This window comes from Elephas maximus, chromosome 9 (assembly GCF_024166365.1).
Source record: "Elephas maximus indicus isolate mEleMax1 chromosome 9, mEleMax1 primary haplotype, whole genome shotgun sequence".
Taxonomy (NCBI): domain Eukaryota; kingdom Metazoa; phylum Chordata; class Mammalia; order Proboscidea; family Elephantidae; genus Elephas; species Elephas maximus.
This window is the reverse complement of record NC_064827.1, coordinates 77,820,688-77,837,547: the sequence shown is the minus strand read 5'-3', so window position 1 is coordinate 77,837,547 and position 16,860 is coordinate 77,820,688. Positions and strand designations below refer to the sequence as shown.

The window sequence follows — 16,860 nt, the reverse complement described above, 5'->3', positions numbered from 1 at the left end:
GAGGGTCTGCGAGAAAGAGTAAGATCCTCAGCAAGGGGGACCGACACAGTGGCTGCAACAACAGGCTCAAGCGTAACAACTGTGAGGATGGTACAGGACCAGGCAGTGTTTCTTCCTGTTGTATATAGATAGGGTCGCTATGAGTCAGAATCGAATGGACGGCAGCTAACATTAGCCCATTTTAGAGATAAGGAAACTGAGAATTCAAGTGGTTGACTTTCCCAGAGCTATTACGAAGTTTGCCCATCTAGCCCCTCAACACAATAACCCCTTATCCTTGTTTTTGCCCTGAGGGAAATAACACGGCAGGCAGAGAGAGGTAGGAAGGAGGTGAGGAAAAGGCAGAATAAAAAGATGCTTGCGCCAGATTACATTCCCGCCCTATAACAGTGGGCAGGGAAAGGGACAGCACTGGTGATAAACATCCTCCTATTGCTGCCCAGGGTTCCTGGTTCTTCCTCTGTGAAGAGGAAGGTGATGGAGGAGAAAACATCACTGCGCCTTCTTTTCTACATCAAATCACCAGCAAAGTTACCGGCTGTGAGCAGAGAAAAAGTCCCAGGTGGGACTCCTGCTGAAGTGTAATCTGCTATCCAGAGTCTCAGTTTTTATCCCCTTCTCACATCAGAGCCCCTTACCCTGGATCATTCTACCTGCTTTAAAATAAAAAGCTACCTTTAAATACTAATGTCTCAATTAATAAGAGACCACGGATAGGGCTCAAGTAACTGTTCCTACTGGTGTTTGAAGATGAAAGTTACAGAGAGTACATGCTGCCAAGAAGACACAGGGTTCAGCCTAAGTTCAACAGAATTGAAAGCAGCACTGAGACTCTTGCCTGTTCAAAAAGCAAGAGCAAACTGAAGGGGCATCCAGTACTGACTAAGCAGCAAGGAAGCCAAATCTGGAAGCACTGGAGGATAAGAGACAAGGAAAGCCAAGTCAACAAGACCAGTGAAGGCCAGGGACAAAGCAGAGCCATGAGGAGTGGAGAGCGTGCAGGTTTGGGAAGAAAACGAACAGACACTGGGGAGTGAAGGCAGACTGGGCAACCAGAGGCAAGAGGCCACTTACACAATGAGGCACTGTGGGCACAGTCACAGGGGAGAGTGGTACTGTCCTATAAATCAACCGTACAAGCCAGCCTGGGATACTCCTCCCTAAGACCTGAAGTAAAACATGAAGAAGAGGGGTTCTAGAAATATATATGCATGCATGCTTTAAAAAGAAAAACAAGACCTGATGCAAGATCGCATGTCAATAAGGCACAGTAAGTAAAGCTGTCTGAAATCTTTGCAAGATCGCACTCGAAAAAAGCTACAAAACACATCAGCATGCCCCATGCATCACGACTACGATTATGATCTGCTGTTCAGTGATGCAACAAACAAGGAAATGCTCTCCCCTAAACCAGCTTCCAAGGCTCACTAAAAATAAAATGTATTTTACTTGAAGGACTTTAGAACAAGAAAGCCACTTTGCTAAGACAGAAAAACCAGCTGACTGTAATATAACAAATGGCTGATTTTGAGAAGGGTGAACAGATACCAGTTAATCAATATCCTGCTCTTCCTTCCACCCTGCTCTTTCCACTAAGTTTGAGCAAAAGAGCCAAAAAGACAATGACTGCTCTTACATATGATAACACTATACCCACTGCCATTGAGTCAATTCTAACTTATACTGACCCCATAGTGTTTCCAAGGCCGTAAATCTCTACAGAAGAAGACTGCCACATCTTTCTCCTGCGGAGCCACTGGTGGATTTGAACCACCAACCTTTTGGTTAAGCAGTCAAGCTCTTTAACCGCTGCACCACCAGGGCTCTTGATAACATTATAAACCAAACCAAACCCGCTGCCACTGAGTAGATTCCAACTCACAATGACCCTATAGGACAGAGAAGAACTGCCCCATAGGGTTTCCAAGGAGCACCTAGTGGATTCAAACTGCTGACCTTTTGGTTAGCAGCCGTAGTGCTTAACCACTGCACTACCAGGGTTTAAATAACATTATAGGTTCACATAAAACATCCAGTTAATGGAATATATAGCTACCGGAGTTTTCAAAGGTGTTGCATATTTACCAATTTCTTATACGGCACCAGGGCATTCGTCTTCCATTTAATGCCATTATAATCTTAAGTATTTTATAAATACTTATTTATCAGCAAAAATAACTAAAAGCATGGGTGAATTTATTTATAATACTGACATAAGAAAGGCCTTTCCAAGCACGGCATAAATCCCAGAAGCCATAAAGGCAAAGACAAATAAATCTGGCAACACAAAAATATATTGACAAAAAATATTCCCCTCCCAAAAAGCCAGAAGATAAACAGCATATTGTTTAATGCATGCAACACACGTGACAAAGGGCTACTTTCTAAATTCTTTAGTTTATAAATCAAACAAATTGGGCTGACACAATCAATGGCAGAATGGGCAAGATACAAAGACAAGACAAATGACCAAAAAAACATGAAAAGATGTTTAACTTCATGATTAAAGACATGTAAATTACAAAAAGAAAAAATAATGACACCATTTTCCATCTATCGGACTTGCACACATTTTAAAAGAGCTGGCACGTGTAACCCTGAGGAATAATTTGGTAAACTGTAAGGAGCACTTACCTATGGTGCACAATCAACTACTAAGAATTGCGCGTATAAATATATTACTTGCAAAAGTATGTTAGGATGCCATAACAAAAAAAAAAAAAGGAGGAGGAAAGGGGATTAACAACCTGAAATTCTAACAAAAGAAGACTGGCAAAAAAATAAAATAAAATCTACAATACTATGCAGCAATTAAAAAGAATAAATTTGTGTGCTCTGATAAAGAGCTTGAAGATTTAGCCACGAACAGCATGCTGTAGAACAATATGTGTGTAGACAAGAGATTTTCTTTGTGTATAGTCCTTAAAAGGATACATATATGCTGCTATATCCATAAACATGTTTCCAGAAGGACTTTCAAAGAACTATTAATGGCAGTCATCTTTGGGAAGAAGGACTAAGGGCTGGGGAGAGGGCAACAAATTTTTTTTTTTTATCTTTTGAATTTTTTATAACATAGCTGTATACCGGGGCCCTGCTGGGGCTTGGCTGCTAACCGAAAGGTCAGCGGTTTAAACCCACCCACTGACTTGGCAGGAGATAAGACCTGGGGACTTGCTCCTATAAAGATTACGGCCTAGAAAAGCCTCTGGGCAGTTCTACTTTGTCACATGGGGTTGCTATAAGTCAGAATCAACTCAATGACACTGAACAACAACACAGCTGTATTATTTATGCTAAAAGTTTTTTTTCTTTTAAGGCATGTGTAGATTTTTACCTAAAAAAATAAAATAAAATTACTTTGTTAGACCTACGAATTTACAGGAGAAAAAAGGCTACAAATGGATAATTATTGTATAAAGCAGACAATTACAGAGGCAGAAACAAAGAACTATGAGAAGTAACAAGGATGATTACTTTTGACAAAAACAAACAAACAAAAAAAAAAACACTGCTGTCAAGTCCAACTCATGCTGACTGTGATCCAGAGTTTTCTTGGCTGTAATCTTTACAGAAGCAGGCCACTAGCCCTTTCTTCCACAGTTCTGCTAGGTTGAGTTTGAACCACTAACATTTAGGTTAGTAGTTGAGTACAAACCAGTGCACCTCCTAGGGACCCACTTTTGACAGATACTTAAAAAAAATCAAAATAAAACAAAGAAAAACTTCAGGGTGGAAGTAATATTTGAACAGGGCCTTGCATTTCAAGTGAAACAGCAAGAGAACACTGCACACAGAAGGCATGGCAGAAGAAAGGCAGAGCAGAGTGAAAAGGTACAGTGCTTGGGGTATATAGTGAGTAGTACAGTGTGGTCAAGGCACAGGTTCAAAGGTGACATGGGAAAGATGGGTGCCACAGTAAGAAACGTGCAGTGCCTTGAGTACTGGATTCAAGAACTCAAACTGAATTCTGGTAGCAGCAGATTTGAACATGAATCCAAAGAAGGAATCGACAGGACTTGGAGACTAAGAGAGGATATCCATTCTGGGGAGCAAGTTAGTTCAGCCTCAGCTAAGTTGGGCGTCTGTACAGAGCTGTCCAACAGGCAGTTGGAAATACAGGGCTGAAGCTCTAGAGAAACATAAGACTTGGAGATACTGATTTAGGAGTGACAAAAAAAATTACCGAGTATAGCTGATAAGATGACGTTATCCAGGGAAACAACACAGAAGAGCTGAAAACAGAAAAGGCCTTTTCTCCTATAAAGGAGATACTAGAGCATGTTATATGGTAAAAGAGGTAACACCTATACCTAGCATCAACGGCTCTGTTAAGCTCTGAGGAAACTGAACAATGAAAACCAGAATCTAAACAAATGACACCCTCTCACACTGCTGACCCATCTTGAAGAGAACCTAAAGATGGGAAAACCAAAAAAAGAAAGCCCAAGCCTGTTGCTGTCGAGTCAATTCCGACTCATACAGACCCTATAGGACAGGGTAGACTGCCCCCTAGGGTTTCCAAGGAGCATCTGGTGGATTCAAACTGCCGACCTTTTGGTTAGCAGGCATAACTCTTAACCACTACACCATCAGGGCTTCCAAAGATGGGAAGGGACTCTCAAATGTCACCTCGGTAAACCACCTACAGCTTTGAAATTCCCTCTACAACATTCACGGACAAAGCCCTGGAAACATCTCCCCATAATGACAAACAGAACAAAAGTGTAAAAACTAAGCAATTAGAGACATGCTGAGTTCTGGAGATTCCCACGCTGCTGAGCTTTCGCACTCTTGATGTGTAGCTCTCTGAGGGCAGGAACTGTGTACCCAGGCCCAGTAGTATGCCTGGCACAGAGAGGCTCTCAGTACATGTCTGCTGACACCAGGCTCAACCTGGTGGCGCAAAATCCACTGGCTGCTGCCAGAACTGCACCCTCAGCTTTCTTTCGACTTTTCCTACTGAAGACTCAAGAAGTACTGGATTGTCTCTGCTAGTAGGCACAATGTAGCAAGGAAGCTTATTCCCACCTAACCTATAAGCCTAAAAACCAAACTCATTGCCATCGAGTCAATGCCAACTCCTAGCAACCCTATAGGGCTGAAGAGAACTGTCCCACAGGGTTTCCAAGGCTGTAATCCTTATGGAAACAGACTGTCATTATCTTTCTCCTGTGGAGTGGCTGGTGGGTTGGAACCAGACCTTTCAGTTAGCAACCAAGCACTTAGCCACTGTGCCACCAGGGCTCCTACTTAACCAAGGAAAACTACTTTGTTCCACAAGATGCTATGCTTTATTTAAAAATATCTAGTTATGCTTCCAAGAACAGAAAGTAAGTTTACAAACTTGGGAGTTGTTTAAGGCACCAAGAGGCTTACAATTCCAAAGCCAGATTTGCACCTGCTGGCTTCAATAACTTGCCGATACCTGAGACACAATTCAAAGTAGGCTTTATCAGGCACTGAAGACCTCAAGATCCCTAATTTTCATTCTCATTTAAAAAGTCATTGAAAAGAACACATTTGAAGCACTAGGGACAATAAGCATGGTAACAGCAGTAACAACTACATAAAAATAACTTTTCTAGGTATTTCTGCCTGCGTCTAGATGAAAACTAAAATTGAGCTGTCATAAATTACAATCTAATCCTTCAGAAAGTAGAGCTGAATAACACCAGGGCTGCACAACACATGCTGGTGCTACTGAAACCCAACGCAAGAAAAAATAAAATAAATAAAATGGCATTCTGTGATGGATATTCATGAAGCACTCATCCTAATTTAAAGAAAACAAGTCTAGAGTTCTTACTGCATTAATTCATGTGCGCCTGAAAGAACATTTTTATCCAAACTGTTACATTTCCTACCAAGGCGTTAACATTCTCCAGGTCTGCTCAGATACACTGCTAATTCTGAGACAGTGCCACTTGTCCTTCAGTCAATGCAAATCTAACTGAGGACTCTCCTGAAATTTCCTAGTGGAGGAGGGAATGGCCTCTTTAACCTTACTAGCAATGGTAAAAAAAAAGAAAATAAGAGCTAACAGTTATTGAGCTCTTCCTACGCACTGTATGCTAAGCAAGCTCTTTACTTGCTCACTGAATCTTCATGACAACAGATACTGCAATTACCCCCATTTTACAGGTAAGGAAATAGAGACTAAGAAATTTACCCAAGGTCACACAGCTAATGATTGGCTAAACCAATATTTGGACCTAAGTTTGTCAGACTCCAGAGCCAGAACTCTTATCTCCTATAAAATAAGGAGTTTAATCCAGGCATACTGGTGAGATGCAGAGTTTTAATGGGGCCAGATTCTTATTGATCAACTTTGAGTGAAAAGAGAATTCTCATTTAAGGATGTATCACTACACTGACAAAGTCAGGCTGAGTCTGACACAGTGGTAATCACATTGTACTTTAAGTGGTTTGTAGCCATTTCCATTCTTTTTACTTCTGTTATTGAAGCAGGCAAGAGTAGAAGTGCCAAATTCTAATCAAGTTTATTATACAAAGAGAAGGACTTGTTTCAGGTAAAAAAATAAGCTTTCTAAAGACAAAGAACTCAAAGTAAGAATGGTAAGGACCATCATCTTATTTGCTCACTGCTATCATTTCAGGGAGCAGCGAAACTGAAAATACATTAAGTCCCGCCTCTTACGACAAAAGGATTAGAGAAGCTCACCTTGAATTACATTCTTCCATGAGGTTTTCCATGCCATCAACATCAACCAGAAAATAACCATGAGAAATTAAACTGCATTCAGTTGATGACTCTCACTATGCTAAATTCAGCAGTTTGTCAGCTATAAAAGATTAAATGGACACAATTAAGAAGTTTGAAAAAATTAAGAATGTAAATTAAAGTAACATGAAAATGAATGAGAATAAAACATAATGATGACAGTTTGGAGTTATGATACTGACATTTTTGACAAATACATTGGTCAACTGGAAGGTAGATGTGGGACAGAGACTTAGAAATCCACAACTCAGTGGATACACATAGGTCCAAGAGCCTAGCATTTCTTGACCTCAATAAATTTATCCCTAATAATAATGAAAATGATATATGCAATGAGCAGTTAATATGTGGTACAAACTGTGCTACCACCTTTGTATACTTATTTTAAAACTCATAGCAATCCTATGGATTTTATTACCTCCACCTTACAGATGAGAAAACGGAGGCTCAGAGACATTACATAAATTGCCCAAGTTTACACAGCTAGTAAGTAGCCTTGCTGGGGCTCAAATCAGCTCTATCTGATTCCAAAGGTGATGCTCTTTCCCCACAGACACCTACTGTGGAATTATGATTTTTTCTTTTCCCATTATCAGGATTAAACATTTTAATGTTTCAAATATTCATTTTGTGTTATCTGTACTCTTAATGGTAGCATTAGACATAAGTGATATATGCCAGAGAAAGCTAATAACAAAGAGCTTCTCCTTAAAAAAAAAAAAAAAGATAAAAAAATGTTTACCAACAAAAATCAGGAAGCACTTATTAAGTAACCTATTATAAAAGTCCGACCTTATTACTAGATACCATAAGGGCTCCAGAGAAATGTTAAGACAATGCTCTCAAAAAACTCCCTCTCCAGTTGGGACAAGAACAAATAAGCGAGGACCAAGTGCTGAATCCTATGCTTCTGAGTGCCACAAAGCATGAGGGTAGGGCAGTCAGGAACACCCCGTTGGAGGAAGTATAACTTCAGCAAGGGCTTGAAGGAAGTGTAGAATTTGCACAGAGAAGAAAAAGGAGGCCAATACTTCAGAAGAGGGAAAAGCAGGAGCAAAGCCCTAGAGGGAGTAATGAACTTGATTCTGCAGAGGACAAGACTTGGAGAAGGAGAAGCAGGGAATAAATTTCAGGGGTGGGGTGGGGCCAATTCAAGGAAAGCCTTGAAAACACAGGATGGGCAATGGCTGAACACAAAGTGGCAAGCAAAAGGACACTGCTCAGCTGTGGAGCAGTGGTGAAAACTGCCACGACACAAGCTAGTCTCTGGCCTCTGGCTTCTCCCCTCCCGCCAAATTATCACAAACCACTCCTTGTCTCCTGTTGCTTGCCAATCAATGCCTTTAGAATAGTTTCAACTTTGGCTTAGTGTTCAAGTCCTTTCAGGAACTAGCCCCCATCAACTTTTCCTTCTACTACCCTCTTAGATTTTTTTCGACCCTTTTAGATGAACCCTTCTCTGCAACTGGAGACTGGTCTATTCACTAACTCCATACAATCATTGGGCTTGATTCATCTTTTCCTATCTGAATCCTACTCATCCTTTAACACCCAGCTCAATCCTGCCCCCCTCATTAAGCTCCCCCTGACCACTCAGCCTACAGTGACCTCCACCTCTCCTTCACAATGCTACAGCACACTGCCTTGTCTCATCACAGGTAATGTCTCTGCACACAGTGTAAAGCTGCTTGGAGGCTGGAAGTGTTCTTTTTACTACTTTACTCATCACAGAGAACAGCTTCTTGACATTTAATAAGCAAGCAAGCACTAAACTATTTTTCTGACTTACTATAGGAAGTTTGGCATTAGCATAAAGGAAGGATGGGGGCGGGGGGGTTGGAGTCAAAGACCAGCTAAGAAGCTGTTGCAATAATCCAGATGTGAAGCAAAGAGGGCCTGGACTAGGGAACAAAGAGAAAAACGGGCAAATATAAACAACAAATTTTTTTGCACGCAAAAAATCGACAGAATGTGGCTGAGTACTACCAGGGACAAAAGCGAGGGATGAATTATGCTTAAGACAAGGTTTAGAAAGCGGTTCTTGGAATCATTTTATAGCCTGTCTGGAACAAAGTGCGTTAAGTGGCTAAAAAGTGCACATTTGCAAAGTCTTCAGTGCAACTGCCCAATATCTTGAACCAGGGACAGCCTTTCCGATTTCAGACATAAACAGGATGGTAGAGTTGGAAGGGTCTTTAGAAAGCCTCACTGATCAGACGGGGAAACTGAGGCTCAACATGGGAGCTTGCTCAAATCCTCAAAACAGAGAAGGGCACTGTTTACACCCTTAACCCAGCCCCAGCCGGGGCCTCCGTAACGGCAGGACCGACTGAGGGCAAGAGTGACCATGGAGACGTCCGGGGACAAGCACGACGCGCCGCCGCCTCCTGTTTACCTGGAAAAGGCGGCGGCGTGAGGCAGGGGCTCCGCTGCAGAAGCTAGCAGGGCCGAACCCGCAGCCAGGCCTGGCTCTTCAGGAGACTCAACCATTCCGCCTCCCCGTACAAAGGAGAGCGCCCCCGGGTGCGCGGGGCGCGGAAGCCGGGGTTCCGAAGACGCCCGGGACCGAGGTTTGGGAAGCCCCGGACAGCTGCCGGAATCCGACCCTCGGCCCCGCCAGAAGCTCCCGGACTTCGGAGCCGAGCACGGTTGGCCCCTCTGCGGCGCAGGCCTGGCCAGAGCAGGTACCCCGGGCCTCCCGACCCCACCCGGCCTCGGCTCCAGCCCGCGCCGTCCGCCCACCCACCGGCCCGCCGGACTGACCAGGCGCGGAGCGCCCGCCCCGCCGCGCCCAAACGGAACCGGACAGCTGCCCCGTGCTGCCCCGGGCTCCGCCCGCAACTCGGCCACCGCCCACCGCCTGCCGCCCGCCGCCCGCTGCCCGGGGCGGGTGCGCCTCACCTGGCCTGAGCGCCGCGATCACATCGCCCGCTCGCGGCGCCCCCACCGCCGTCGCCCGCGACAGGCCTGTCCCCGTCGCTCCGGCTGCCGCCCCAGCCCGCGCCCCCCGCCCCCGGAAGCGTTTCCCGGCCCCGCCCCCTCGGCGCCAGCGCTTCCGGCCAGGCGGGGAGTTAGGAGGCGGCGCGCCGCGTTGAGGTTCACGCGGGTCAGTGGGGTTCCGGAACCTCGGCACAGGGGAGCAGCGGACTTCAGACCAGCCGTGCGACCGTGGAGCCTTTTCTCCTCAAGCGGCCGCGATTCTGCAGGCCGCGGCCTTCCGTCCGGTGTTCTCCTCGGCACCTCTTGCTGGCAGGAGGAGGGCCCGCAGCGGGGAGCGCGCGGGCGTCTTCGGAGCCGATTGGGTGAGAGATCAGGACCCATGGGCCGCCAAGACTGCGGGCCTGCTCGCACCTCCGGCCCAAGGCTTCTCCCAGAGACCTGCACGCCCGCAGTCCTTCGGGTATCCGTCCCTCACCGGAGCCGCGCCTGGCGTGACAGCAGAAGGTAGTTAGGAGCGCCGGCCTGGGAACCTGCTGTACCCGCTCGCATAACGTATGACCTTGGGCAGATTTCCTTTCCCTCAAAACAGACATAAGAATTCCCAATTTGGGATTATAAACCCCAGTCACAGAGCAAGTCTCAAAAACGTGCGTTTCCAGACCCTCGGAGACACCTGGCATCATCATCCTGGAGTGGAAGTGGGAGCCTCATCCAGCATTTTCCTTTCAGCTTCAGGCACATTTAACACCCTTTAAAGAGCTTTTCTTTGCATTTTGTAGAATCCTGAGTAGTTTTGACAAAGGTGTATTTTCCCTTTTCTGACTTTGTAATAAAAATAAATTAAGAGTCAAAGATACCAGCACCTCTTCAAGATACAAAGCTGAGACTTCCTGATGATACCTCACCCTTTGCAAGCAGGAATTCTTCCTCCAGTGTCATCTTCCTATACACTCATGCAGGGTACCGTATACATTATATACATGGTATACCATTATATACATGGTATACAGGGCACTATATAATTTATATACATGACGTCTTTTTAATACACAACCCCAGGAGGTATTGATATTAATATTCCCATTTTATGGAGGACAAAAAAGTGATTTAGAGAGGTTAAGTGATTTATCCAAAGTCACACAGCTAGTAAATGGCAGATTTAAGAGGGGCTCTCAAAAAAAAAAAAATTTTTTTTTTTCTCTTCTCACCTTGACTCCAGACACATAGCTCTGCCTTCTCTTGTGGTGATAGCATATTCAGAGCACATAATTTTAGGTAACTGGACTCCAGCTGCAGGCACCTGGGCAGACAGACAGTCTTGTTCTCTAATTGTCATTCCTCTTGAGCTATTTCCTTCAGCTCTGTCCCCAAGAGTGCGATCAGTGGACCCAGGGCATGGGGATATATCACTGTTTCAGACCAGGTTTCCTCAGGACTTGGCTGCTTACCGCATCCACAGCAGTGAATGAGAACCTGTTTCTTTACAGACCTGCCTTAGATCTTACCATTTTAACTGATTTTTGCTAAATTTGTTGGTAAGAATTGGGATCTTCTTGGCCATGATACAGCATTTGTATGTTATTAATGACTATAAAGACTAAAGTGTTCCTAAGTATTTGACCTTTTTACTAAGCATCTCTCAAAGTTGTTGGGTACCTGTCCACTGGACACTGGCTCATTTCCCTCATAATTTAAATTGATCCTCCTACCTAATTGGGCCATTAATCTTTTATCATTTATATTTCTTTCCAGTCTCTTGCTTCTTTCTTTTTTTTTTTAGTTTAGGTGATTGTTATACCAAAAAACAAAACCAACCCCATTGCCATCGAGTCATTTCTGACTCACAGTGACCCTATAGGACAGAGAAAAACTGCCCCATAGGATTTCCAAGGCTGTAGATCTTTGTGGAAGCAGACTGCCACATCTTTCTCCTGCAGAGTGGCTGGTGGATTTGAACTGCCAAACTTTCAATTAGAAGCCGAGCTCTTTAACTACTGAGCCACCAGGGCGCCTTGCTGATTGTCATAATCTCTACTAATTTACTTTAGTTAGAAAATTGTCACCTCTCTGCAATTGGGGTACATGTGTTTCTTCTTCCCCATAATTTTTGTGGCACTTTAAAATGATTTACCCCTTTAACCCACTTGAAATCAAGAGTTCAGAGGGTGGTAGGAAACCCTGGTGGTGTTGTGGTTAAGTGCTACGGCTGCTATCCAAAGGATTGGCAGTTCGAATCCGCCAGGCGCTCCTTAGAAACTCTGTGGGGCAGTTCTACTCTACCCTATACGGTCGCTGTGAGTCGGAATCGACTCGATGGCACTGGGTTTGGTTTTGGTTTTGGTTTACGCCAGCCTCATTTTAATTTATTCCACACAGTTATCCAGTTTCCCCAGCAGTATTTATGAAATGAACAAATTCACATTTCATCGGAGTCTAAGGTTCTTCGTCAATCCACATTTAAGGAGGGGCTTTGCCATAATGGGTGTCAGCATTTGTGACAGTTACAGCTGGTGCTCACCACTATCTGTTCTTTTCTTTCAGGGCACCCAGCTGAACCATATATCCCTGCCTCCTCCCATGTCACATGTTAATTGAGATAGCGTGAAAAACTCCAAACAACTGCCGTTGAGTATTCTGACTCATAGTGACCCTATTGGACAGGGATCATAGCCACCCTATTGGACAGGGTTCATAGCCACCCTATAGGACGGGGTAGAACTGCCCCATAGAGTTTCCAAGGAGCACCTGGTAGATTCGAACTGCCGACCTTTTGGTTAGCAGCCATCTCACTTAACCACTATGCCACCGGGGTTTCCAGAGTATGAAGTGCTTGGCATATATGACTCGTCTGTAAAAGTTAATTTACTTCCTCTTCTTTCTTCTAATTCCTAGGGCAGATGCTGCCTGAATCTCCCTTTCTCATCTATTTCAGATTCCTGAGATTTGGAAAGCCAAGATGGCCAGATTATTTGATCCCAGCCTCTCCTCCTTCTGGTTCCCACTGGGAGACTTTCTGCCAGAAGTCTGTGGCCTACCTTGAAATCCCTAAAATTTGGCAAAACCTACGGTCTGTGTTGGCACCTGTTGGAGTCTTTACAGAACACACATACGTCATGAGTTTCTCTTAAACAAAAAATTAGGACGAACACGAATAGACATGCACACCCATATTCATTGCAGCATTGTTCACTATAGCAAAAAGTTGGAAACAACCTAGATGCCCACCAACTGATGAACGGATAAACAAACTGTGATATGTACACACGCTGGAGTATTACGTGGCGATAAAGAACAACGATGAATCTGAAACATCTCATAACATGGAAGAATCTTGAGGGCATTATGCTGAGTGAAATAAGTCAATCACAAAAGGACAAATATTGTATGAGATCGCTACTGTACTGAAAAGGTTTACACACAATCTCTACTAATTTGCTTTAGTTAGAAAATTGTCACCTCTCTGCAGTTGGGGTACATTTGCTTCTTCCCCATAATTTTTGTGGCACTTTAAAATGACTTACCCCTTTAACCCATTTGAAATCAAGAGTTTAGAGGGTGATATGCCAGGCTCATCTTAATTTATTCCACATAGTTATCCATTTTCCCCAGCAGTATTTATGAAATGAACAAATTCACATTTCCTCAAAGTCCCAGGTTCTTCAGTCCACAATTAAGGAGGGGCTTTGCTATAATGGGTGTCAGCATTTGTGACAGTGACAAAAAGAAACAATCTTTGATGGTTACAAAGGAGGGGAGGGGTGGGGATAGAAAAACACTAAATAGATAATAGATAAGTGGTAACTTTGGTGAAGGGTAAGACAATATAGAACACTGGAGAAGCCAGCACAACTTGTACAAGGCAAGGTCATGGAAGCTCCATAGACACATCCAAACTCCCTGAGGGACAGAATTGCTGGACTGAGCGCTACAGGGACCATGGTCTTGGGGAACATCTAGCTCAACTGGCATAACATAGTTTATAAAGAAAATGTTCTACATTCTACTTTGGTGAGTAGCGTCTAGGGTCTTAAAAGCCTGCGAGCGGCCGTCTAGGATGTTTTGCTGGTCTCACCCCTTCGGGAGCAAGGAAGAATGAAGAAAACCAAAGATTCAAGGGAAAGATTAGCCCACAGGACTAATGGACGACATTGTACCACAGCCTCCACCAGAGTGAGTCTAGTAAAACTAGATGGTGCCTGGCTACCATCACTGACTGCTCTGACAGGGATCACAATAGAGGGTCACACAGAGCTGGAGAAAAATGCAGAACAAAATTCTAACTCAAAAAGACCAGACTTGCTGGCCTGAAAGAGACTGGAGAAGCCCTGAGAGTATGGCCCCAGGACACCCCTTCAGCTCAGTAACAAAGTCACTTTTGAGGTTCACCCTTCAGCCAAGGGTTAGACAGGCCCATAAAACAAAATGAGACTAAAGGGGCACACTAGTCCTGGGGCAAGGACTAGAAGGCAGGAGGGGCAAGGAAAGCTGGTAATAGGGAACTCGAGGTCGAGAAGGGAGAGTGTTGACATGTCATGGGGTTGTTAACCTATGTCATAAAACAATATGTGTACTAACTGTTTAATGAGAAACTAGTTTGTTCTGTAAACCTTCATCTAAAGTACAAAAAAAGAGAGTTTCTCCAGTCTCTGTCAGCCTCCATGAGACTGATCTGGGACATGGCACTTCACCCAGCTGAGGGTTCGTTTCCTAAACTGTGTATTGAGGGTGATGGTACCTATCTCAATGGATAAATAATGTAATGCTTCCAGCATGTTGCCCTCAATAAATTTTATTTGTCAGCAAGAGAAAAAGGATAGCCTTGAGAATGCCACCTATTTCCATGAGCTCATTTCCCACCTCCCAGAGAGATGGCTTGTTCTCTCCTCTCTTCCTGTCTCACCTGCCCAGCTTCCAGGAGGGCCTGGCCTCCCTCTGACCTGAGTCTGGCTGACCCCCACTGGGCCCAGGTGCTGTCTAAGTAGTGCTTCCCTGGTTTCCTGCTGATTCTCCAGCACTGCCCCGTGTAATTGACTCTACTGGTAATTAATTATCTATGCAATTATATGCGTAATATCTGTGTCTTCTGCTAGCCTATAAACTCCATGAGGAAGAGACCTTGTCTGACTTCTTTTCTACTGTTTCTCCAGTGACTGGTACTCAGTATTTGTTGAATAAATTGATAGTAATGGTCACCTGTTCTGCTTTTAAGTTTGAGTTCCTTCTGGGCAGAGACTATTTTATTGATTTGTTTCCTCTGCACCCAGCAGAGAACCTGGCACTAAGTGGGCAGCAATAAATATTTGCTGAATGAAGCAATGAATTAATGAGCTGAGAGACCAAACTCCCATCTCTCTTCCCTTTTATGTACATCACACTGTAAGAACAGACCTCCCCACCTGTGTAAATGGTCTCTTGGTCCTAACCAGCTCCTGTCCTGCAGCTTCCCATGACCCATAAGGATGATTGGTGAGAGGAGAGAGAAATGCCTCCCATATTTGTCAGGAATCCTCACTTGGAAAATAAGATTTTTGGGAAATCTACCTGGATCCTCTCCACCCAACTTCCTGCCAGGAGGACAGACCTACCTGGTCAGAGAGGATGGCTTAAGTACAGGGGATTATGCAAATTCAGGACCCACTTTTCAGCATAATGCATTTATTTTCCTCTGATTTTCATCAGACCCGTTAACTGCAAAGTTTCATCCCACGCTCACACATACTGTGGTAGGTGGTGGTGCTGTGTTCTGGCTAAGAGCACGAAGCAGTTTTTATAGTTGCTTTGGGCAAATCATGATCTTTGTGCATCTTCCTTGCTCTTCTGAAAATGGGGCCTAATATTACTGAATTCGCAGTTTTAATAAAGGACACACCCTTGTTCACACTGAAAAATTCCTGAAATCAGAAGATGTAATCAATGTGTGTATTTTATGTGGTGGTGTTGTTTGCCCCAAACACAGTCATTAAATACAGAGCATATCTCAGAATCAATGGCGTTCTTGAAAGCTATGTCTTAAGGTGCATTTTTGTAACTCACATCAAATTTTCTCACAGACAGATGTCTGACTAAAGTCAGAAGACTGAAGACATCTGCAAAGATCTAGCCTGGTTTAAAAAGGTGGATTTGGGCTCTCAGTGTTACAGACCCGCTGGGCACACTTTGGATTTCAGTGAAGTGAGCAAACCGCACGTGAAGAGCAGTCAGGCTCCCACATGTGTTTAATGTAAAGCCAACATCCTGTCCATCAAACGTTAGACCAGAAGTGCTGCTTGCCTTCACTCAGAAATCAGAGGGCTTTGCAGGATGACTTTGATGACCAAGGCTCTTTAAAAAGATGCCTGGGGAGACTGAACCTTTTCCCCAAGTAAATTTCCCTAGAGCAAATAGTTCCATTGACCTTAGACTGATATTCATGCTTTCCTCAGAGTTGAGAGCTTTTAAAAAATAAGTCATGGCAGCTGATTGTTAGAGGCCTCACTGAAGATTTTAAATATGATGATCTGGGGAGTGCAGTCTCCTTATTTCTCTGTTTTTTCTTTGTTCCTTTATTTTTTTCCTTCTTAGAATCAGAATGGAGAGGAGCCCTTTGGGAATATGATCCTCAGGGGGCTGTGGGATGGTCCTAGCCATCCCACATTGTGGAGGAGAGTCCAATCTTTGTTTTGTTTTAACAAAAAATTAACTGTTTTAATTAATTTGTTAAAAACAAAACTAAGGGATTATAAATGTTTTGACAAACATATACATTTGTTAACTGCAATCATGACCTTTGCAATTGGTGACTTTTGCCTTTCCTTGTGGCTAAGCATGAACAGGGTGCCTGGCATCTGATTTTTAACCCTGACTAGGGTCCCTGTAAGGAACCCGGGCTGCTCAGTGGTTAAGCACTTGGCTGCTAACCAAAAGGTTGGTGGTTTGAACCCACTAGCCACTCCACAGGAGAATAATGTGGCACTCTGCTTCCATATAGATTTACAGCCATAGAAGTCCTATGATGCAGTTCTACTCTGTCCTAGGGGGTCACTGTGTGTCGGAATCAACTTGACAGCAACAGGTTGTTGGTGTGACCCCACGTATCCTCAGCTTTGCTGTCATGCTGCACAAATCAGTAACTAAGGAAGCCTGATAGGAGATGTAAGATCACCAGGCTCAAGGCAGATTGAGCTGGGCAGTGGAAG

General features: G+C 44.1%; 2 protein-coding genes across 3 annotated transcripts in view; one reads left to right on the top strand and one right to left on the bottom strand.

The window, feature by feature from the left end:
* ZBTB34 (zinc finger and BTB domain containing 34) overlaps positions 1-9,740 on the bottom strand; it is a 31,534-nt gene extending 21,794 nt beyond the window's left edge. Inside the window, exons 1-2 of one of the 2 annotated variants that reach the window (XM_049896027.1) lie at positions 9,647-9,729; positions 6,686-6,806 (exon numbers count right to left, since the gene is read on the bottom strand). In XM_049896027.1, the coding sequence (XP_049751984.1) occupies positions 6,686-6,717 (32 nt within the window). In that variant the 5' untranslated portion in view covers positions 6,718-6,806; positions 9,647-9,729. Of the gene's footprint in view, positions 1-6,685; positions 6,807-9,646 lie in introns of both variants that reach the window. The other variant, XM_049896029.1, reaches the window with a different exon arrangement.
* On the top strand, positions 9,093-14,836 carry LOC126082487 (nascent polypeptide-associated complex subunit alpha, muscle-specific form-like). Its single transcript, XM_049894994.1, has 3 exons — positions 9,093-9,155; positions 9,255-10,189; positions 12,578-14,836. Exons 1-3 carry the CDS (start codon positions 9,093-9,095, stop codon positions 12,591-12,593), a joined length of 1,014 nt encoding a protein of 337 aa, XP_049750951.1. The 3' UTR covers positions 12,594-14,836.
* The last annotated feature ends 2,024 nt before the right edge of the window (positions 14,837-16,860 follow it).

What these genes read in the sequence shown, in the direction of transcription:
- LOC126082487 (XM_049894994.1), top strand. Translation starts at nt 9,093, where the DNA reads ATGGAGACGTCCGGGGACAAGCACGACGCGCCGCCGCCTCCTGTTTAC. An exon ending in TTTACCTGGAAAAGGCGGCG is followed by an intron (nt 9,156 to 9,254) that starts GCGTGAGGCAGG and finishes CCCCGTACAAAG; the next exon opens with GAGAGCGCCCCCGGGTGCGC.